A 23,346-nucleotide genomic window follows, 5' to 3' on the forward strand; every position below is an offset into this window, starting at 1 on the left:
GCATTGCTCCTCGGGCTGGTACAGATACAGTCCACTGCCTACCAGCGATCTCTTTGGTCCCATGCAGATGTAAAACATTTTTTTCCCTTACCTTTTACAGGAGCAGGTTTCAATAACAGACACCGAATGCTGCCAGTCTGTGCACCCAGCACCACCAGTGCCCTTGCACCTTCCCAGACTGCAATGGCCTTTAAGGGGAAGCAGAGCTGCCCTTTCAGGCTGAGCATCCTTGCACCTCCCAGGGTTGATGCCAGCACTTCACTGCTCAGTCCGCCAGACGGTGCAGAAGGAGCTGCTCCTGGACTCAAATAACCCTCTGCAGGAAGCCGCCGCCAAAAACCGTGACTCTGTGCAGGAGCAGGGGAATTCACTGGCTCACTGCAGCGGCTTTGAAGTCCGAGAATCAGGATCCAACTTACACGTGTTTCCTCAAAAGAGAAGCAGGGATAGAGCTGCACAAGCTCAGCCCTGCAGAGCACCAGTCCAGCCACCCTGCTTTATGTTGGGCAGTCGAGATACAAAACGGAATTTTCCAAGTTACAAGGAGCAGCAGGACCAGCAACAGGCGCAACAAGTAGCAGGCTCACACCTTCAGCCCTGCAGACAGGGCTGTGTCTCCCTGTCTGCCTGGCCATGCCTATGGCAACACGCACCGTGCCAGACGTGAGGCCTCAAGGAAACACAAACATTTTCCAGCTACTACCTTTCATACTTTCCCTGGGCTGAACACAGAGGTCCCAGACAATTCACACTGCCTTCAACACCATGACCTTGACAGGCTATTTTATACACAGAAAAATAATTTTGCAATGAAAGATAATGTTAGGAGAGTGAAAAAGCAGAGTTCAGATGTCAGTTATTAGGTATTCTACAGACTAGGATGCAATCCCCCCCAAAGCTCTGGGGTTTACCAGTATAATGGCAGACATTAAAGGAAGACCCAGACCTACCTCCCACATCCAAATCCACTTTATAGTTGATGGAATGGGTGTGTATCGTACCCAGCGTGTGCTTCCAAACCCTATTGCCGTATCTCAGACCATCCCCGTGGAGAAAGGATGAGCTCGCATACCCCGTGGCCTGGACCTTGCCTTCAATGGCCCCGCTCTGATAGAAGATGAAGTCCCACACGTAGTCATAGTTGCCCACAGTTGCAATGGACCGAATCACCAGAGCAGAGTTGACCAGTCCCCCGTAGTAGAGCGACTGCAAGTTGGAGTAGTGGCGCCTCAGAGGAGAGCCCAGGTTCTGCTCAAAAATGCAGACGGCATTTTTACTAATTCTAGAGACCTGGGAATGAGCAAGGTAGTGCACATCCAGGTACGTTGCTAAATAGGGGCAGTCAACCCCTCGCACCAAGGGGGAGGTGTAGCGCCCAATGCCAAAGCTCCCATCCATGTACCTCGTGGACATCCCTCCAGGGCAGTTGGAGCCATATACTGACAACGCCTCTTGGACACTGATTTCATAGGCAACCCTCTCCCCCTTGTGTCGGATGTCAAACAGGCGCAGGCCCCTGTTCACGCTCATCCCAAAGGCAAAGCTCCAGGCCTGGAAGAGGACGTGGTTGTTCCTGATGCTGTAGCGGGGACCCTGGGGCTCATACTGCAGAGGGAACAGCGCAGCCGAAGGTGCTCGGGGCTTCATGGACGAGAAGTCCCCATCCCGCGGTGCTTTCCCCACCTTCTCCACGCTGATGCGACCCTGCACATAGGCACTCTCCAGCTGAACCATGTCCCTGTAGTACTGCCCGTTGTAGAAGACCCTGCTCACTGACCACCGGGAGATGTCCAGGCTGCTGTGGTCCACCAGCACCTCCAGCCCCACCGGGTGCACAAAGAACCCACTCACATTCTGAAACAAAACAAACCAGGTGATCCGATCTCCAGACTGGAATCCACGGGGAGCAGCTGTCAGGGCTGCTAGACTGGCTCCATCATACTCCATTACTTGACGCATGAAAGATGGAGCCGTGGGGAACACTTGGCTTTTTAAAAACCCTGCAATCTGTTTGTATTCAACAGCCAGTGTTGGTCTGCGGTGGTATGGCACCTTCCCCCCATACTTCTGCACTGTGACGTCCCGGTGATACACCGGCGTTGGCAGCGGACCCACCACATACTCCGTGACGTTGGGGTCTGGCTGGTTCCCAAAGTACAGCACAGCCAGCGCCTCCCGGGGGGGGCGAGGCCCCCCACCATCCAGGAACCGCAGCACCTCTGCCTTGGCGGGGACCTGCATGTCGATTGAGGCGATGCAGTTGTCAGAGGGCTTTGCACGCGAGGCATCAACCAGCTGCACCCCAAGGTTTCCCTGCAGGTACCGCACCACTTGCACCATCTCTTCGGGCGTCAGATCGGCAAAGACCAGGCTCTGGCCGTCATCGGTGTCCTCCTGCTCAGGGGGCTGGTGCTGGCAGGTGCTGGGGGCCCCTCCTCTGGTCAGCAACACACAGACTAAAGCAAATATCGTGGCTAAAGCCAGAATGAGGAGGATGAGCACTGTTTTCATGTGCATGCTGCTGCTGGTCCTGAGGCATTCACAGCAGCTTTCAGAGCAGGGTTTCTAGCTGCTGCCGCTGTCAGTTTACGCTGCACTGGATGGATTAGCACGGAAAGTACAAAAGACTGGGAGAGGCTAGGGGAGGAGATCTGAAATTCGTGGTAACCAGAAAGGGCAGATCTCCTCTCTCAGCTGCAGCCTTCTCTGTCCTCCACAAGCAGTGCCCTGAAAGAACTAGTGGAGATGCAGGGTCAGTGACTCAGACAAGTTTCACATAATTCTGTTACTTTTTCAGTCCAACCTAGCTTCCTGAGGTTGCCTGTAAAAACGAAGATCCTGCAGTCAGCCTGAGGTGGCTGGGACCACTGTGAGGCTTTGACAAGCTGGGAATTGTTGCCACACTGTAGAATTTCACCTCTTTGCAACTCACCGAATTTCCTTGTATATCAGGCTATTTCCTTGTAAACATTCCCCCTGGCAGCATGATTCCAAGCTTGGAGTTACCTTTTACTTTATTTTTTTAAATCTTCCACATGGAAGCCTTTGCTGAAAACACATCCATCTGTGTAGTAGTAGAAAAACTTTGGCAGGCATGGAGAGATGTAGTTCAGGATGAGATTCAGGCCCCAATGCACTGGGAACAACTAGCTCTTAGTTTGCACCTCTGAACAGCTATGAACTAATTAATCCCCCAGCATTCCACTGAGACAAGACCACGCAGCTTTTGTCTCTGCCTCCAATTCAAAGATAAACTGAGGTGCAGCTTCTGAGAAGTTCCCTCGAGGACAAAACCACCCCCAACCTGTGGCATCCAAGCAGGCAGCCGAAGGCAGCGCCCGCTTTCACTGTGCTGCCAGGCTACCGCTGCCCAGGCTGAGGAGCCACCTCCAGGATGTCTACCAAAGGTTGTGACAACTGCCCTCTGCCATCCCCTCAAAAGGTGTGTCTGCTGGTCTCACAGCCCTGTTGAAAGTCCTTGGCAGAGCGAGGCAGCCAGACAACAGGACTCGGTGCTCCATCCTGCCATGCGGCAGATGCTTGGGGTAGACAATACACACCGCTTTAGCTACAATCCCTGCCTGTCCCTGAGCTGGTGCTGAGAAGCACAAGGCATCCAAGAGAACCAGGGCTGGAGATTCAACCCAACATTTCCACGCCTGCTGCCAGCGTCACCTCACCTCACCCTGGCCTTCTCTTCCTCCTCCAGTCAGAGTTTCCCAGTGGGAGACAGCCCCCCCACAGCCTCAGCACTGCCTCCAGTTCTTCCTCTGCAGCGGATCTTGCCCTGGACTCAGCCCCTCCGTGGTCCTCCGGTCGTGCTTACAAGACACCACACTGGTAGGCAGAAGGCCACGTTGCCATAGGACACACTCCATTATCCTCACCACCACTGGCAGCCTCAGCCTTCTTTAGCCCAGGTTGCAGCTGTGCAGGCCAGGGACACGCACATCCACTCCGTGCCAGCACGCGTCATCTCTGCCTCACTGGCTGTCGTGCCAGCAAAGCCTGCAGAGCCACAGCATTCAGTTCACGCGGCCACTGTGTCAGAAGAGGGGCTTACTCTGTGGCACGGACACGAGCAATGGGGAGAGACAGGACAGAGCCTTGGCTACACTGGATGCCGCAGCTACAGGTTTCAGAGGTACCCTGCTCTCATCAACTTTTAACTGGCCTCCAGCGGCAGAATCAGATGCCTCTGAGTAGCCCCACATTAAGCAAAGAAGCACTGACTTCCAAGTCAGTCTTTCAATCCCTAAAGTTAACAAGGCTTTGAGGATTACTTGGGGTTAGGCTTGAAAGAAAAATTCCCTTTTGGGGTAAGCCTAGAACATGGTATCTGTTTCACTCAGAGTGCAGAGAGGAAGCACTGTTGCCCCAGGTTTAGAGCAGAAGGTTTAGAGCAGAACCAAGACATACCTCCTGCCTCCCAGGAATTCAACAAGCATTCTGCTGCAACACACACCTACACAGCCAAGCCCAGACTGCTGCACAAAACTCTGAAGCTGCATGCACAATGCTCACATTGACACTTCCTTAAAGAAATACAAAAAGAGCAGATCAATTAGTTTTGACTTCGCCTCTTGGTTTTGCATCCCAAGTCCCTACCAGTCAAGGCACAGGCTGCAATTACAGATGGTCATTTTCTAAGCAGCACAGCAGTAGTTTAAGAGAATTGGACAAACTCCACAGGCCTTACTGCCCCACAAATCACAACTCAACCCTGCAGCTTGCCTAGGAGATGTCTGAAAATAAAGTGTGGGAACACTCTTAGTTCTGTGCATGTTGGGTGTTCGGAAAAAAAAGAGAAACCCTAACCTGTAATGACATCCCCATGACAAACCAACCCACAGCACACACCCCAGGTCTGCAGGATACAGATGACACAAACGAAGCTTTCTATGCTGCCTCTGCCCCGCTACAGAATACGTGCCATGGATGCCATGTCTAATACCATGTTATTTAATGCTGTCCATTTCTGCTGTACTTTTCAAGCTGAGGACTTTGAAGCCTATTACAAGTGATACAAGAATCAGCCTGCACTTTCTGGGAGCTCTGTTTCAGAATAAACAGAACAGCCCTAAATCCATCTCCACCTTGCAGTAGAAATTTCAGGAAGCAGAGTAATTAACTGAGCCTGCACAGCCACGAAACCTGTGTCAATAACTTACTCATGAAAAGTGATCAGGATCTTTAAGGGCCACACATACCACTGAATTGCTTGTATACCTCCTCCGGTTGGACTTGATGATCTTAAAGGTTTTTTTCCAACCTAAATGATTCTATGATTCCAAAGAAGCCTGAAGCAGCTTAAAGCCAACCTAGAATTTAAAAAATTACATGTCTCACTAACAGCAGCGTAACTTGTTTGTGACCTGTTTGATGCGCATACCTCTTCCCACAACTCGGCTCGCCAGCCTGATTAGCCCGTCACTCTGTCCCACACCTAATATGGAGAATTCACATCCTACCGATGTTTATTTTGGCTACACGGTTGCTGTTGCTTTTAGGTACTGTGCATCAGGACATCTTATATTTGCTAAATCGTCCACGTCTCCCAAACAAAGCAAGGAATAGAGGAGTTTGCTGGTTTTTGCTCGCACAGAAAGGTAGAGGTGGCAAAAAATAGTCTCTGAAATTTATAGAAACCAAAACTAGAGACAGACAGCTTTTGCCTTAGGGAAACTCAGAGTGACTGCCAGACAGCTGGGTAAAGAATACGGTACCAAAAACCCCTTGCCAACTCTCTTGACACAGGCAAGTCTTAAGCATACCCCAAGCCAGACCTCAGACTGGAAAACTCCCACTCCCATTCTCTCATCTCATAGGGTCAGCTTGTGTAAAACAGAAGGGTGGAAATTGCTTGACCCTTACCCATGCTGGCTGCATTTCTGGCAGTGTTTGTGTCTGCACACAACTGCTGTGCTTTTATTCTCCTCTCAAAGTTTTAATGGTCCTTGCATATAAGCTGGGACGTCTCAAAAACCTATGAAGTAGAGCCCTGACGGCACACTGCCACTTCTCCTGGAGAGCAAAGCAGAAACCACTGCACTGAGACTGAGGGGTGAAGATCACAGATGACAAACCCTCCCCTGCTCCTACGGGTGAACCATGTCCCCTGCCAACACAACTGTCCTGGATGCTCCATCCTTCCACGGAACTGCTGGCACAGGCCTCCTGGGAGTTCAGTTTCTTCTGGCTGTGGTGAGGAGGCACCGCTTGTGCTGTACCACATCCAGTCCTGCCAGCAACAGTCCTTCCTTTGAGCTCTCGCTCCAGCCACCTTGGCGCCCAACGACCCGTTTCCAGCTCGATCCCCACCGTCCCCGGAGCGGCTCGGGCACCAGCAGGACTTTCCCACACCGCAGGAAGCACCGTGGGGCAGGCGGCTCTGCGGGAGGCAGGCAGCGCCTGCCCGCAAGCGGCTGCTCCTGCTTCTCAGCAGCTGAGGATTTCGAGGCTGGAGGTGCCAGGCAGGAGCCCCGCTCTGCGCGGCCGCTCCCGGGGCTGTGCACGGGCCCCGCCTAGCGGCACCCCGGCCGGGAGGGGACGGGCGGCCGAGCGCCGAGCTCTGCCCGTCCCCGGGTGCAGGCTCACAGCGCGGCCTGCACCCCAGCAGCTGGCGGACAGGAGGCGTAGGGAACAGGAGTGCCACTGGAGAGGTCTCTGCACCCCGGGCTGCGGTGTAGCAGGCACGGGAGGAAGCGCAACAAGAACAAGGACGATCCCCTGGGGAGAGCAGAGCACGCTTTGGCTGGGGGATTGATTGCAGGGCGGCCTGCGTCTCCTTTGGTACCACGTGCACAGAGCAGCCAAGAGAACAGCGGATCATGCACCGAACACAGGCACCAGGTGCGGCATCCAGGTGCCTACCCCAGGACAGCGCTGCAGACACCTGCTTGACAGAGGTGCAGGAGCAGCCACAGAGCAGGCTGCAGACTCTTAGAGAAACACCACGCAATTCTCTTGCGTCTGTTTTAACCAAGATTGCCAAGTCCTGCACGCTGGGCTGAGATGGGACAGATCACATTAAACCCAAGGCCGTGGGCCTAACATAAGGCATGCTAGAGGAACAGAAACAACCTACAAAGCAGTGCATAGCAGTTTACAACACAGTCAAAATGAGGCATGAGGAGAACGCAGGGAAGGAGCAACTGGATGCGAGAAAGGCAGGACCAGAACAGACGTTAATGCTGCACAACCTAAGAGCTCAGTATCACACGCAAGGGGCTACCTTAAAAGAATTCCAAGTACCTTATTTTAATTTCTTGACATGGTAAAAGTTTACATACTTTCATCTGGCAAAGAGAGCTGAACAAATTAAAAGGAATCAATACAAAGAAACACAAGGGGAAGTGCTGCTCCCAGACAGCAGCTAGAATGCAGTTGGTTTGTTACTGAATATTTATTAGCGGGAAGACTAAGAGTTGACTTACTACAAACAACAACAAAAGAGTCTATAGCAAGGGCCAGTGGCCCTCCACACTCTGGGCAAATCCCTGGGAAACCAGCAAGAGACAACATGGCTCTTAGATGTGGAAGCAGAAGAAACAAAAACAAAGTAAAAAAAGAAGGGGAGAAAGTTCATTCCATTTGTCACTGTTGTTACAATGAGGTTAACACAACTATTAAGGCTACTGCACAATAAGTATATACTGGTGTAACAGCAAGACCCGGGAAACAGCAAGGTTCCTGAAACAAATGATTTAAAGTTCCCTGAATAAGGGACTTAAGTAGAAATACTATAAATAAGAAAATTTTGGAGCCTGCAGTGTTATGGGCCCACTTGCCACACACAAAAACTGACGCAACACAACCAGTCATTTCCAAAGGGGTTTGTAATGGACCATGAAACGTTCCGGCAGCTTAGAGGAGTCACCAGGCACACAAGCGTGCCCTTTGCAGGGAAAAGACTACAAGGTCTGCAATGGTACCGGGCGGGTATCGGCCATCCTCACCCCCAAGCACCAACTGTTGCAGCTGGCCTGCTCTACCCAGGCAGTGGGAAGCACTGCCAGGAGACAGCGGGTCTCAGTCTGACCACATGTGGAGACTATCAGGACTTTAGTATCGGACCTCCAGCCCCTCCCTTCTCTCAGCCTGGGCAAAAGCATCTCATGCTGAAGGGGGACTAGGACATATGTGAAGTAACATTGGTTTTAGCCGAGAAAGTGGCTCTAGTCAAATCGCAAACAGGAGCAGAAGCCACCTGAGCTCACGACCAGCCAGGAGAGCAACCAGCCCTAGTTTCAAGCACCACCTTGTGCTCTGCACTGATCTAGCCAGAACTGACAAGGCTGAGACAGATGGGGCAGGCTCTGCTGAGTCAGAAAAGAGCCAGAAAAGGAGTGCAGACCGCTGAGCAGCACTGGAGCGTGGCTGTTGCCACCACCCCAGAAGGGGCAGGTTCCCCTGCCTTTGCAATGGGTCAGTGGAGAGCACTGGCAGCAGAGGGGCCCAGCTACAGCCAGCAGTGAAGAGTGAGCTTCTCCACCGCTGCACCACCCCTGGGCTTGCTCTCATGCTGAAGACTGTCTGCCCCATTCCCAGAGACCCCAGTGAAGCCTCCAGCCAAGAGATGAGACAGGACAAGGGCTTGGTCTCTAGTGTCATTCCTACTCAGGTAGGAAGAAAGGCATGAAGGAATGTTCCTGCCTGGCTGGTGCTCTCACTCTGCCATAGCCTCTAGGGCACCCCAAAGCAGAGCGGCCTTCTCATTACCAGTTACTAGAGGGAGGGAGAGCTCCTGAGACCTGAACAAAACCAATCACAGAACTAGGCGAGAATTTCTTTAGAGTTTAACTAAGAATGCGATACTATTTCCAGCCAGTTTCCCATCTCGATAGTCACGTAACAAACCAAGGCAATGACGGTCTTTAGTTGACTGAACAGTTCTCAAGTTCAAACGTTGACACTTAATAGAGGGTCTCAGCATTGCTGCTCCGAGGCCTCTTGATCTTCTCAATGTTTTTAAGGATCATGTCATGCAAAGTGACCTGCAAAAAGGGAGAACAGGACTCAGACAAGAAGGGTGAAGTCATCCAGTGTTCAGCGTTCACAATGAGCACTGGTTAAAACAGCAGCACAGCTCAGCTTGGCATCACCCTCAACCCCTGAGTGCAATCTCACACCTAGTTAAGATAAGGGCTTCTTTCAGCCAGACTTTACAGAAGCCACTGCATGTAACACCAAAAAGAGAAGATTTCTTTACAGACCCCAGGAATGGCTTGTACTGCATGAAGAGTTTAGGATCACAGGTTCCCACAGAGGTGGAAGAAATATTTTGTGCTAGACTCCTGTGAACGCTCAGTTGGAAACACCTGCATCTCTAGGAGATGGTGGAGAGGCAACAGTTGGCTCCTTGTTAGAGCCAAAGCGGAGTGGAGAGGAGACAGGCTTCTTGCCAGGACTAAGTGTACTTATAAGGAAAGGGGAGAGCAGCAGCAGGATCAGAAGGGCTCTCTCCATTGCTGTGCAGGGAGCCAGTGCGAGCTCCAGTTTTTCACTTACATATTGATTCCTCAGCTCTGAAATGATCAGGCGCAGACTAATGTACTCCTTCTCATCGATCTCTGTCACTGTGCGGCGGTAGTCCTCCTACAGAGAGCAGACGCACGGCTGAGTGGCCTGAGCTCAGCTGTGCCTCCCATACACCAAGTAAAGGTCCTACCTTTTACAAAGCAATCCCCCCTTCAGCTTGCTCTCCTCTAATGCAGATGTCCTGCATCCTTGTACAATCCCCCCTTTTCCCCCAGCATCCTCAGGTCAAAAAGGACAGTGATGAAGTGGCCCAAAGAGTCCCAAAAAGTAGCAGCCTGTGACATGTAAATCTCCACTTCCCCATCTACTTACCACATGAGGGTACTTAGCTATTTTGGAAACCAACTTTGCTCTTGTGATATAATATCTGGTAGGAAAAGGGAGAGACTAAAGGTCAGATAAATAGCACCAACATTTTTTTCAGGCCCAAGCTGCCCTAGAAAAGCTGGGGGACCTTCCCCAAGCACTTTACTTTTCCCAAGAGAATCCAAAAAAAAAAAAAAAAAGAGGTCTGTTCTTTCATGCCTACCTAGAAATCTGGTCCAGGTAGGACGCTGCCTCACTCTCCACAGTTCGAAGCTCAGCAACTGTTTCCTCCTGCACAGAAGACAAGGAAGCCATTAGCTCCATGAGACTGCAGCTGGCCTTCAGAGCTCTGAAAGCAACATATCTCAGCAATGCCATGTCAAGCTCAGGTTTGGGTTTTAAAACTTAAACCAACCCCATAACTGCAGCTGCTGGATACCATCAAATGAAAGATTCAGAGGAACCCAAGAGATCCATGTCCCTGGAGCACAGCTCTCTCCTACAGCAGGGCATAGAGCCAGTGGTGCCTCACCTGAATAGAAACACCAAAGTTGTTTCCATCTTCTATCCTGGGGATGAGAAGCTGCACCCACATTTTCACCTGTGGCGGAAAGATCACAACACTGATCAAAACAATCATCTCCAGAGAGACCTCTCTCAAAAGTTTTACCAAAAGCCTCCCAGGACCCTGCCTTTGCCATGCAGTTCACGATAAAACTGCAGGTCCTTCATGCTCATGCAACACTTCTGAGATCACTTCCCATGTGGCTGGGACGCCACACAAGTCAACACAAGCACAGCTTCCCATGGGAAGCTCTCCTGACTGTGCCACAGAAGCTCTCAGCAGGTGTCTGTGACTGTGCAAAAGGAGGATGAAGAAAAGCCTCAAGGAAGGAGCCTGCATAACAGACATCATCCTCCTTCAGGAGGTGAACTACAGAGGTCCCCAAGGGCTCAGAAAACCCTAACTTCCTTACACCTACCTCCCAGCCACTTTTAGACACTGTAATACGAATCCTGCCTTTTCTCATCTACAGAACAGAGAGGGGCCTGAACCTTCCACTCAGAGCAGCTTTGCCTCTCCAGGAGCAAAAGCATCCTACTGTCTCCACTTGCTCCAGCGCTCATACCCACCGTATTACACTTCTCAATAAGCAGCCTGATTTCTGGTTTCACTTTCTCAATGATGTCCACCAGCTGCTGGTTGCTCTTCAGCATCCCATTGGGCATCACGAACACTTTGGTACCTAGCAGCAGAGGAGAAAAACACCTTGCATCAGTAACACGTAGGAACAGCTGTACCAGGGGATCAGACCGAAGGTCCACCTGAGCGTCTTATCTCCTGCAAAGGCTAGTAGTGGACACTGAGTCAGGCTATAGCTAACCTGTGGGGAAGGGGAAATTTGACATGGGATAACAGCAATTACCATAAAGGAAGGAAAAGAGGAAACACAGAGCAGAGACAAGAGCTGAAGAGCTCTAGGCTGCTGAGGCTGGGCACAAAGGATTTTCCTGATGCACGTGTGTGAGCTGTTTCTGCTTCAGCTTAATCCAAAGCCTGGTATCTTCCTCCAGACAAGGAGAGCTTTCAGCACAGAGCCACAGGGAGATCAGCTGCCTCTGTCAGCAGGCCAGGCTCAAGCAAGTACTACTTATGTCTATCAGAGAAGTCCTAATCATGCTTCTAAGAGCTGGAACCTGACTCCTCTACAACAGAACATCCGAAGGTTAGGCTCCGAGAGGTTGCAGGGACAGGCCTGCATGAGCAGCAGCTGCTGTCAGGCCAGGGCAAGTGGGGTTCACATGATTTCATACCCCTAAGACATGGTGCACTGGTTCAAGGCGCAGTCAGCAACACAAGAGACTTGGGGACTCTTACCCTGAAAGGTCTCTTCACGGTCTTCCAGCTTCCTCTTTTTCATATTTGGCTAAAATATACAAAATGTTTTACTCACAAACTAGTCGCAAGCTATAACAGTGTTGCAAAGGAAAAAAGGAAAACTTTAGAGCCTCTGCTATGCTTCTGGTTTCTAAGCATCCTTCTTTAAAAACAAAGGAGGACCACAGAGTACAGCATTACCTCCAGCAGACTTCCCAGGCTCGAGAGACCAATTCCTAAAGCCTTTGGGAGAGCCATAGCCTGTTATTAAACAAGAATATCCTACTCCAGCACAGAGCAAGCCATGCAGTTTTAATTAACAGAAGTAGGGATCACAGCCAAGAGAGTAACCTTACCCCATCCAGCCCATCATGGCTGTTCGTGAGAAGAATTGGGTCAGGCACTGGGAGATTCATGTCCGAATGGATCTGAGTGAGATCATGAATATTCAGGATAGGCTCCTGGAAAATAAAGCAGATTTGTTATTTAATTATGAACTAACAAATTCTGTCACACCAAACACAATGAGAAGACAAAAGATTCAGACCTCTCTCTTATCCAACCATAAAATAAGGATGAATGAAAAAAGCGCTTAACAATAGGCCTGTGACAAGACCTCCCTCCACCCAAGAACAGCATGCCAGCTCCAGACTGTGATGAAAGCTGTCAACTGTCTGCAACGCTGGAGTCCCTGTGAGACCATAGCATCACGAAGGACAGCCCAAAGTTGCCAAATATGTAAGAAAGATAAACGTGATGATCACACAAAGAAAACTGATAAAGGAAGCACCCCCTCTAGAGCTAACAGCACTCAAATGCACGCAAGCAACCCAGCCACTGCCTCACCTCTTTGTAAGAAGGTGAAATACGCAAGAAAATACACAGGACAAGACCTGCCATGTCACTTTCAACACATAGCTTGAAAACAAAAAAGGATACAGAGGGCAACATATAGCCTACCTTAAGGAACCCATCGAGTTCTAACAGCTTCTTTGGGAAAAAGTTTGCCACTAGGTCTTCAGCCTGAGAGAGAAAGAACAATGACATCAAACAATGCCACGAGGTTCCCGCTAGCGGGCAAGAACACCAGGGCAATCAACTCTCCAGAGGCAGGAAACAGGAGAGAACACAGGTTCTGCCTGCTGCCCACCATCACGCTAAGCCAAGATGAGAAGATGCCAGGAGAGCCATGAGGCTACATAACCTCACTCCAGTCGGCGACTGAAGCTCTCAGCACTGCTAAGCTTCCAGGAGAGGCTCAAACAGCAATCAAGTCTGTCAGAAAGATATAGCCAAATGGCTTCTTTCCTGTCCTATCATGTTCTGGGCAGCGGCAGAGGGATACTCACCTCACTCGTGATCCGCTCCCTGAAGGAGTCAACCTGCACAAGGAAAAAAGCAACATTTCAGAGCCACTCTCAAAAAGCAAGGCTCAGTGCATGCCAAGCACTGCACCCTGCAGCTGTGGAGTCCAGCTACAGCCTGAACGCCAGATCTCTCCAGGTACAGCTCTCGTCCTCATGAGAAGTGTCCGAGAGCTGGAAGAGCCTATAAACAATGAGCAGCAGCTGCCAAAGGACGCCAGGAGCAGCCCCCTGTCTGTCTCGCCTACAGGTGCTGCAGTCAGTCCAGAACCGCGAGGGAAGGCGCAGAGCAGCGGGGGGAACTGAAAACCGAGCAGCTCCCGCCCGGGCTGGCTGCGGCACGGCGGGCGGCGAGCAAGATCCACCGTGCCGGACACGCGCAGCCCGTGCCTGCGCCAGCGGCCACCCTTCGCCAGGAACCGCTCGGGGGCGGCCGCAGAGCCGCCCCGTCCCCGTCCCCGCCCTCCCGGCGCTCCTGCGGGGCCGCGGTGCAGCGGCGGCCAGGCGCGCGGGGGGCGGCGGCGCCGAGGGACAGAGCGAGGTTGGACCGCGAGGGCGGGCAGGCCGCGTTCGGGGGCCGCACGACCAACGGCCGGGGCGAAACGGCCGGACGGCGCCCCGGGGCGGCCCCGAGCCCGCCCCGCCCCGAGGCCCGGGCCGGCGCCGGCCCAGCCCGACGGGGCCGCGAGGCGGCGGGCCCTGGGCGGAGGGCGCACCTTGAGCTTCACCTCCGGGTCCACCTTGAGCAGTGAGGCCATGGCGGCGGCGGGCGGGTCGGGGTCTCGCTCTGGCGCGGGGCCGCGCTGCCGCCTGCCCCACCACCGGCGTCGCCGCCACCGGAACTGACCTCACGCGGCGCGCCTGCCAATGCCGCGCGCGCCCGCCGCCCGCGTGACCCTCCCCCCGTGCGCACGCGCCGCCGGGTCCTGACCGCTCACACGGCCGTGCGGGGCGGGGCGAGAGAAAATGGCCGCCGCGGCCCCTACACCCCTGCCAGGACCGTGCCCTGCCGTCTGCGTCACATCCGTCGCGCGGCGATGGCGGAGCGGGGCTGAGCGGCGGCATGGAGGGGAGCCGGCCGCCCGCCTGCACCACGCAGGTCAGCTTCGTCTGCCAGCGCTGCAGCCAGCCGCTGAAGCTCGACACCTCCTTCAAGATCCTCGACCGCCTCACCATCCAGGAGCTCACCGGTACCGGCGGGGCGGGGGGCGGGGGCGGGGGGCCGGGGCCCAGGCTCGGGCCTGGGCCCGGGCCCGGGTGACGCCTCCTCTCCCGCAGCCCCGCTGCTGTCCGCCGCCCCTGCCCGGCCCGGGGACGCGCACGAAGAGGAGAGCGCCCTGACGGAGGTGCGGCGGGGTCGGGCGGCACGGGGCGCGGCGGCGGGCCCCCCGGGCTCCCCGGTGACGGTGTCCCCTTGCCCCGCAGGAAGCCTTCGCGGAGAACCGGCAGGATGGCGTGTCCAGGAGGTTCATCCCGCCAGCCAGGTACGGCCGCCGCCGCGCTCCTGCCCTCCCTCCTGCCAGGCCTGCCCCGCCCCAGCTCGGAGCCCGGCCGCGGGCGGGTCCCGCACAGCCCCCGGCAGCTTCCCAGGGGCAGCCCGAGCCGGCGCTGAGGAACTGCCCGGGGAAAGGGTCCCCTCGCAGGCCGTCATCTCTGCCGGAGGGGCACTCGTTAGCCTGTTTCGTGTGACCCCCTTAGAGCTTCCCCTAAGGGATCCCCGTGGCCCTTGGGCTCCTCAGCGGGCAGTGGCGTAGCCATTTGAATATACGTAAATGCACGGTATTTAGGATGCTGCGTATTAGCTGCGGGTTAACACAAAGTGCTGTCTGATAGAGCTCTTCTGAAACGCAGGCTGCCCTGTTCTTCTGCAAGTACGTCTTGCGTGTTCTTCCTATCTGACTCTCGAACTAGGCTCAGATTTAAGTCTAGCGCTAGAGCCAGCTCCCTTAGACTCTCGGCACTCAACTCTTAATACAATTCTTTCCAAGAATGATGTCAACAGAAAGCGCCAATAGCTTCACACTGATTGGAGAGGCATCAGATGGTGGCACGATGGAAAACCTCAGCCGGAGACTGAAGGCAAGTTTTACGTGAGCTGGTAAACTCAAATACTTCTCGATGGAGCATCAGTTTTTCTAGATGCTCTGCAAGATTAAACTGCAAAGTTTCCCATAGCACTGGCCTTCCAGTATTTTTGTTGGCGAGTAGTTCAGTAAAGCTGGCTTATTTCAAATCAAGCTCTGACCTGCAATAAACACTTTGCCAACTGAAGAAGCACGAGCCTGTCTGTTGAAAACCAGCTGGCAGCTGCCTGTGGCTTCACTTGAGCTAACAGTGAGCTCTTCCTGCAGGTCACTGGGGACCTCTTCGACATTATGTCTGGGCAGACAGACGTGGATCACCCTCTGTGTGAGGAATGCACAGACACTCTGCTAGACCAGCTAGACACCCAGCTTAATATCACAGAGAACGAGTGCCAGAACTACAAGTGAGTGATCCAGAGGTGACCTGAGGCTGAGCTGCTTTAGCTTGAAGCCTAGGGAAAGAATACAGCCTTGGTTCAGCTTTCCGTGATCAGTAAGAGACATCCCTGACTTCAGCACTTGGTTTTCTTTGTCTGAATGAGATGAAAATTTTTGTTTGAGTGTCCTGTGGTACACAGCTTCTCCAGCTTAAGGCTGTGAGCCCATCAGAATGACTGACACCACCCTGCCCACGATGCCCATGTGGCAGCATTCCTGGGCCATCAAGGGCTTCACCGAGATGGTTACTGACAGGCAGTAATAGACCCTCGGTCACCATCTCGCTCCCCTGTTCTCCTGTGTGCATTCCTGACTCATGGTGCGGGATCAATGCGCAGAGTTTGGGATTAACAAGAGGTGCACGTGAGCTCAGAGTCCCTGTTTGCGCCTCTGCTCACGTGTGTGGGCTATCATGAAACTGGGGACTCTTGGCAGGCGGCTTCCCAGGATCCCTGTTTTGGTAATCCTGTCACTCTGCTTTAGGAGATGTCTGGAGATACTGGAACAAATGAATGAGGATGATAAGGAGAAACTGCAAACAGAACTGAAAGAACTTGCACTGGAGGAAGAGCAACTGATTCAGGAGCTAGAGGATGTTGAGAAGAACCGCAAGATTGTGGCTGAAGACTTTGAGAGAGTCAGGGCAGAGGCAGAGCGGCTGGAGCAGGAAGAAGCTCAGTGAGTGAACTACAACTGCAGTTTATGGCAGGGATTTTAGAGAACAGATGAATGAGATTATAATGTGGAGAAACCTGTAAATAATGCCCAAATGCAACTGGCTGCTTCTTTGCAAAATTGAAGTTGGCTAGACAAAAAAAACCCTAGTATACCATGTGAGCCATCACTTCTCTGTAAAAGCTTGCACTTAGCTTTTCTTGTCTTGCTTTTATTAAAAGGTATCAGAAAGAATACTGTGAATTCAAGAGGCAGCAACTGGAGCTAGATGATGAGCTGAAAAGTGTGGACAACCAAATGCGCTATGCCCAGATGCAATTGGATAAATTAAAGAAAACCAATGTGTTCAATGCAACGTTTCACATCTGGTAATGTAGACACTGGAATCCTGCGTCAGTTTGATAAGAATCTGCAACATAGTGGCATTTAAGTAATACTGCCTTTGACAGGAAAGGTGCTAGGCAAGTCATAGTCACCCCACAACAAAGCAACTGTGTCAGCTGAGAGATGTTTGCGATGCTGTGCAGATGTCCAAGCAGACTGTGAAATGGCTCTTTCACTAGCCCTGTTAAGGAACCAGGACTGACTGTACTAGCCAACAGTAATGCTCTAGGGTCAGGCTTTACAGAGCAGGTAGCTCAGGGGGCTTGGGGGTTTGGTTGGGGGTTTTTGGGTTTGTTTTCTTTTCAAATGAACTCTGTCATAAAAAGAGAACAAGTGGTTGGTATTTATATACACTTTTTAACCAGAGCCCCCAAACCCTCCTTTTGCTCGGTTAGCAGTGTGCGTTCTGTAACTGTTAGTACGTGGCCCTTGTTTGGTTAGCATGGTAGAAGCTGTTCCTGCCCCAGTGCGCTTATTTATAATTCCTCTTATCACAGGCACAGTGGTCAATTTGGCACAATAAATAACTTCAGACTTGGCCGTCTCCCCAGCGTGCCCGTAGAATGGAATGAGATCAACGCTGCCTGGGGGCAGACCGTGCTGTTGCTACATGCCCTTGCTAACAAAATGGGCCTGAAGTTTCAAAGGTATATGCAATATAATACACATTTCACTTATGACCCGGATAAAGACAGTTATACTCATCTGCCTGTGAATCGTATCTCCTTTCAGATACCGTCTTGTACCATATGGCAACCACTCATATTTAGAGTCCCTCACAGACAAATCAAAGGTAAGAGATCCTGCACAAATCGGAGGACATTGACCTCGAATGCCATAGAGCCCTGGTCACGCTGGGGGATGCAGAAGACAAACTCAGTTCTTTATGACTTTATGGTACAGGAGAGCTAGCTGCCCTGACTTCTCCAGCATAGTAATATCTCACTCCATATCCTCTATTAAGCCACTCATTCTGCCATCCAGTAGCATTAAAAATTATAGGACTCTTGAACTATACACCACAGCTGGCCAGAGGAAGATGGTGTGATTTGGGATTGATGGTTGGTGATTAGGAACCCAAGCTGGCATGTAGTAGGCACTTATCACAAAACAAGTCACACATGTGCCACAAACCATTTTTAAGCATCCTATGACAAATTTAAGACTTGCACAAGACTAAAGAGCTGCAATGATCATATCTAAAATGGAGTGCTTGGGGTGCCTGAAACAAGTTTCTTTTCCAGGAGCTCCCCTTGTACTGTTCTGGAGGCCTAAGGTTCTTCTGGGACAATAAGTTTGATCACGCAATGGTGGCTTTCCTGGACTGTGTGCAGCAATTTAAAGAGGAAGTGGAAAAAGGCGAAACTCGGTTTTGTTTGCCTTATAGGTGAGTGTCACTATATAACACGTCAAATGAACACCTTGTATGTTGTCCTGCGCAGCACTAACTGACCTCTGGACCAGTCTGCAGCACTGCTTGCTGTTTCAGTCCTGTCTTTCTGGAATCATCCAGTGTTCTTTGTAATGGGTAGGATTACCACCTTTGCTCTTAGTTTAATTGCAATTTAAAGCTAGTTCCTCAGGTGAAGACCTGAGGCTTACTAGATTTCCTTTAAAAACAAAGTATTCTTACACAGAATAATATGAATGTCAGATTTAAACTTTAGTACTTGACGTCATATTGAGATTAAATGCTTGCAATAGTAACATGCTAATAAAACTTTGTGTGTGATACAGGATGGACGTGGAGAAAGGGAAGATTGAAGATACAGGTGGCAGCGGTGGCTCTTACTCTATTAAAACACAATTTAACTCTGAGGAGCAATGGACAAAAGCACTAAAATTCATGTTAACTAACCTGAAGTGGGGTCTTGCCTGGGTCTCATCCCAATTCTATAACAAGTAATCATGTAAAGAACTTGTCCTGGCAGCTGTAGAGTGTCTGCGTTTCGTTGGAGAAAGTCAAATTAAGATGTCTCTTAATATTAACCAGTACAAAATGTTTACAATACCAAAAATCCCAAAAATCTACAAGACACTTTATTTAAAATACCATTATTACAAAGTAGTATATAGAAAAGCAATATGTAAAGTTATATCATTGAGCTGAACAGAATAAAAAAAATCAGCTATTAAATAGATGCTAAACTGGTACTTTTGGGGTTTATAGATATGTGTATAAATTACTATCGAACTTCAAAACACCAGTGAGTTTGATACTACTCTGTTACAGCTTAACACACAGGTTAGAAAAGCGAAATGTTACAAACGCAGGGAATAACACGGAAGAACTCACGGAAGCTCTGCTTGGCATTAGAGAGTAACTACAGTTTCAAGTAAAATATTTTCTAAGTCATATCAGCACTTCTTTGTGCCACTGAACACAAGGTTTGATACTGTTTAAAATACTGTTAGCTATGGCGATATTAACTATTTGTAATACTTCCTGCAGCCTGTTCCTGCACAGAGTTGCACTGAGTAAATAATAAAACACTATTCTACACAAAGAGTGCTTTCATCTAGCATATGCCAGGCACAGCACAAACAGCCCCTGGCACTTACATGGACATGCTGAATAGGCACCTGCTGTTGTGACAATTGCATCGCTTTCAAAACTGGTGGGATTCTGTCCTTTTCACAACACTGGTCAACTAGCTGGCTTTCTTAGGGTAAGAGCAAGCAGGCTCTGAGCACTGGCAGAGGGAACACAGTAATAAGCAGCCTGGCTGCAGCAGGCCGCCTGAGACAATACCTGATTTTTTAAAAAGCAGCAAGCGGAAGAATAAAGTACAGCCCTGCTTGTAATGACTGGGCATGTGAGCTGCTTCTAGCAATACAGATTACCAAGCAGAATACCATGCACATTAATGCCTTTTCAAAACATGACTCTTCTTAAGAGTTTTCTCTTTATTCAAAGGAAACATATTCATAACTTAGAAGATGTAGCTCTTACAATAAAGCTTTTGGTGCTGAAAGAGGTATTTCTAAATGCTACTTTGCTCCTGTGTGCCTCCCTTCACAGCACTGGTGCATTGCCTGAAAGGATGAGCTTTTCTAATTAACACGTAACATACAAAATGTTACAGAACACCTGGTGTTCAAAACCAAAAGTAAAACCAAATTGTGTTGGGTGCCCTGTGCAGTATCACAGAAGATGGACTACTAGCAGCAGCGTAACAGTTTGCTACTGATATGCTAGTGCCTGGCCACAGAAGATAGCTTTATTTAAGAGACATAATTCTGTTCTCTGGAGCTTTTGTTCCACAGTTCCTATAGTGCTGCTTCGGAGCGGTACTGCCAACGATGTGTTTCAGTACTGCATAAGAAAATTCTAAGATACTTTGTGAAGTAATGCCAGTGATACAGTTTAAATGCTCCACAACCTTAAAAAAAAACCAAAAAACACACTTACGTAAAGTGCCCAAGAGAAATTAGTTTACAGACATCTTCTTAACCCTCCAAATCTAACGAGAATAATAGTGCTCCCTGGGCGTACACTAGCGGGTCTCTGACAGAAGTTGAAGCCTCTGAAGTGGGGTTTTTTGCTTGCTTGCTTGCTTGGTGGGTTTTTTTTTTAATTTAATTGCTTCTACTAAAGAAGTAAAATGAAAAAGCTACTGTCTGTAATAGGCTGTTGTAGTATTCAGTAACAGTTTGGGCAGAAAGGGGTCCACATGGGATTGCTTCTCCACCTGTCAATGAAACGGTGTCTGTGTGGGTTTGTCCTGGCTGTAAAGAAGCTGAAGCGTGAGGATAAGCTCACGCGAGTTCAAGGACAAGCCTTCCTGCAGAATTGCCCGCATACCATCGTAACACTCTTACAAGTAAAAGTACACATGCTTCCTGCTAAAAAGCCTGAAAGATGTCACCTCCCTCACACTACTCCCAGTAAAGTCTACCTGTCTTCTTGCTGCGCTTAAACGTATAAACAGCCTTCACATTTTTTGCATGTAGAGCTGTGTTTATAAGCGACTGTACCTGCTTCCAATGCCCAGAGTTTAGTATGAACACGCTTGTGCTGATGATTCCAACAGCCAAGAGCATGAAATCTTCCTTTACTGTCAAAAACTTTGCTCTGCAGAAGTAAAAGCATCTTCTGGTGTAAAATGATGCTAGTTTTACAGTTCAGAAGTACCTGCTTCTGTAATCGCTATACAGCCTATGGACATGTTAGCTTATTCAGTCTTTCAGTCCAAATAAAGCCTGATATTGTTAAATTTAATTGACAGTGCTAAAGCTGGATTTTTACGATTAAGTTAAACACTTTCCTAGCTTGCCCCTAAAGCAAATGTGGTGAAGCACGTTGTTTTGAACTTGTATATTAAGATCAATAAACAATGCTGAAAGCCCCCAAAATTAATTTTTTTAAAAACATGCCCAAAAAATGGCATAATGCAAATTATGCTACTATTTCTTAGGGGGGTTTAGGGTTTTAATTTCAACTTGTTATTTTAAGCAATAGTAATGTAAGCTACTTACACCTGCAGTTTGCTTGGTGTTGAATTTTCAATGGCAATCTTCAACAAAGTGTTGTAGATGGTATCTCTTGTAAGATAGGAGAAGTCTAGTAGTTGCATACACATCTGATGTAATGGTTTTGCAGGAAGCAAGCAGCCGTTATGTCCTAGCACAGAGATCATACATAATCAGCCATACATTTTGAGTCATTAAACTGAATTAGAAAGGAGTGTTAGTTACGGTAAGTAAGGGATGCACATTTCTGGTGACAACTGCCCTTTGTTTCTGAATGCCACAGGCCTTCTCATGCCATAGGCTTTCTCAGTCTCAGTATAATTTCACTCATTCTGAAATACAGGTTGTCAGACCTGCACAAAGAAAATGGTAAGTCATTGTAGAAAACGTGGCCTTACGCTAGGTTTTGGGGGTTCTAAACTCTTCATCTTTTACTGGCTGAGTCACAACTGGCTGTCCAATCATCAGATTCTACTGAAGACAAAGTTCTCATCTGAAAAGTAAAGCCCTGAACAATCTGAAAAGTTTTATGTGCCTTCACAATAGGCAAAAATCTGTAATATGAGACATTTTGGTTCAGATCAGTAATAGGTCTATTACGCTCTTAAAAAAATTCTTTCCCAGTCTCTCCTATTCGTACTCTTACCTAAAACCTCTAGAAGCAATTCCACGTAAGCCAAAGGAGTTGACACATTGATCTGGAAGTGCAGAGTTTTTAAAACAGCAAGCTCCGACTCAAGTAATTCCTGTTTAGTGTATGAGTATTTTAAGGACTGCAGAAATTTTAAAGCTGTGTCACTGTTAACTAGCTGAAGAGGAAAAAAAAGACATTATCTTCTAGGCAATAAGGAACTTGCTAAGAACAAAGCACTTTCTTGCTTTTCTCCTCCCACTGAATTTAAGCATGAGCCACTGCTGCCTGCTAACCCAGCTGTCTAACTTGCCTTTTAAGCTGGCATGAGAAATCCAGCTTGGACCTTCTTTCCCACAGGTTTCCTCTACTCCACAAACCTTCCCCAGACAGGCGTGAACCCTCTCTAGCCACACAATTTTCAACAACCATAGGCTGAGTTTTCCCGCTGCCTGTAGTTTTTCCCCCAGTACCGGGAACATTTCCTGACAAATTGTTACTTTATGAGCGACAATTAATCTGCCCTAAACAGAAGAGGTTTAGGTCTCCATTTCAACATCCTTTGCATTTCATTATCACTATTGCCTTTCAGAAAGGAAATCTATTTTTTAAGAGAGATTAATATACTACATAATTTACTACACTGCTAAAAAAATGCTACAGGAAAAGGTTTAGCTGGCTTACATTATAGTGTAAGGAAAGTTTGCTTGCAAGCTGAATGCACGACACAAGTCGCAGGACAAACGTGTCGTATATCTGATCTTTCAGAGAGCTCCAGCTGCTGCCTTGTCCTTGTTCACGACTTTTAACATTGTCTCTGGAGGACTTACGGATTTGTTCTACTTGCTTGATCATAAACCTACAAAAACCACAACTGCTCAGAAAACAGTTCTCTTCTACTAAGGAAAAGGAAGCAAAACAATTCTGCATGTACTCAGAATATACGGATAGCTGTTAATTTGAATTAAATGAGTAAGGAGACAGCTCTAGACATGCAAAAAGAAGTATACATTGTTCGAATGAGTGGTATAGAGCAGGCACAGCACAACCACGTGAGAGAAATGAGAAATGCACTGAGCATTCAGGATATTTATTACCTTTCAACTAACTCTACCGCTTGGTACCTTGCTGATTGGTCCAAGTGCCATTTTTCAGACAAAAGGAATATAAATTCTGCAAAAAAGCGCAACAGTCATTCACTTCAGTCAACTGAAACTAATTATACAGCTATTAACCATCTCAGGAGTTAGCTGTAGTTGAGAAAGAGAGTCTCACCCACTATTTGTGTCTCTTTGAAGCATCCAGCCTGATCTGAGAGTTCGCTCAGGTACTGTTCATTTTCCGTGGCCAAACAGATCAGCGTATCCTCAATAATCTCAGGAGTGATCTTGCCAAAGATGGGGCCTGGGTCACGGCACCGTGACGCTGCTTGCACCTGCGACCCCATTTAGCAGTTCAGGTTAGAGACCTTACGGACGATAATTATTTCAATGGCACCACGGTGCTTCATCACCACCGGTGGGAAAGGGCCCTGAGAGCCCCCGCCACAGGCATGCTGGGCCTTGGGGTCCA

General features: G+C 49.5%; 4 protein-coding genes across 6 annotated transcripts; 1 reads left to right on the forward strand and 3 right to left on the reverse strand.

Moving 5' to 3' along the window:
• Positions 1-375: 375 nt before the first annotated feature.
• On the reverse strand, positions 376-2,517 carry LOC104263087 (membrane primary amine oxidase-like). The gene is made up of 2 exons (XM_059830145.1): positions 951-2,517; positions 376-428 (listed from the first exon to the last, which is right to left on the reverse strand). Exons 1-2 carry the CDS (start codon positions 2,515-2,517, stop codon positions 376-378), a joined length of 1,620 nt encoding a protein of 539 aa, XP_059686128.1.
• Positions 2,518-7,231: 4,714 nt separating this feature from the next.
• PSME3 (proteasome activator subunit 3) lies at positions 7,232-13,886 on the reverse strand. The gene is made up of 11 exons (XM_059830416.1): positions 13,806-13,886; positions 13,075-13,107; positions 12,686-12,748; positions 12,082-12,186; positions 11,726-11,774; positions 10,981-11,093; positions 10,379-10,447; positions 10,070-10,137; positions 9,853-9,907; positions 9,511-9,597; positions 7,232-8,996 (listed from the first exon to the last, which is right to left on the reverse strand). Exons 1-11 carry the CDS (start codon positions 13,845-13,847, stop codon positions 8,916-8,918), a joined length of 765 nt encoding a protein of 254 aa, XP_059686399.1. The 5' UTR covers positions 13,848-13,886; the 3' UTR covers positions 7,232-8,915.
• A 266-nt stretch (positions 13,887-14,152) lies between these two features.
• BECN1 (beclin 1) lies at positions 14,153-18,606 on the forward strand. 3 transcript variants are annotated; one of them, XM_059830381.1, is made up of 11 exons: positions 14,153-14,279; positions 14,368-14,435; positions 14,515-14,573; positions 15,078-15,168; positions 15,441-15,577; positions 16,095-16,289; positions 16,508-16,654; positions 17,168-17,317; positions 17,403-17,463; positions 17,915-18,057; positions 18,408-18,606. In XM_059830381.1, exons 1-11 carry the CDS (start codon positions 14,153-14,155, stop codon positions 18,574-18,576), a joined length of 1,347 nt encoding a protein of 448 aa, XP_059686364.1. In that variant the 3' UTR covers positions 18,577-18,606. The 3 variants fall into 3 exon arrangements, with proteins under 3 accessions (XP_059686364.1, XP_059686365.1, XP_059686366.1); XM_059830382.1 differs by lacking the exon at positions 17,915-18,057 and having other exon boundaries at positions 18,408-18,479; XM_059830383.1 differs by lacking the exons at positions 15,078-15,168; positions 15,441-15,577; positions 17,915-18,057 and having other exon boundaries at positions 18,408-18,479.
• A 48-nt stretch (positions 18,607-18,654) lies between these two features.
• Positions 18,655-23,221, reverse strand: CNTD1 (cyclin N-terminal domain containing 1). The gene is made up of 7 exons (XM_009815857.2): positions 23,050-23,221; positions 22,872-22,947; positions 22,459-22,633; positions 21,790-21,952; positions 21,150-21,294; positions 20,649-20,745; positions 18,655-20,053 (listed from the first exon to the last, which is right to left on the reverse strand). The coding sequence occupies exons 1-7, from the start codon at positions 23,219-23,221 to the stop codon at positions 19,892-19,894; spliced, it is 990 nt and encodes a 329-aa protein (XP_009814159.1). The 3' UTR covers positions 18,655-19,891.
• Between the last annotated feature and the right edge of the window lie 125 nt (positions 23,222-23,346).

This window comes from Gavia stellata, chromosome 28, assembly GCF_030936135.1.
Source record: "Gavia stellata isolate bGavSte3 chromosome 28, bGavSte3.hap2, whole genome shotgun sequence".
Lineage (NCBI taxonomy): Eukaryota > Metazoa > Chordata > Aves > Gaviiformes > Gaviidae > Gavia > Gavia stellata.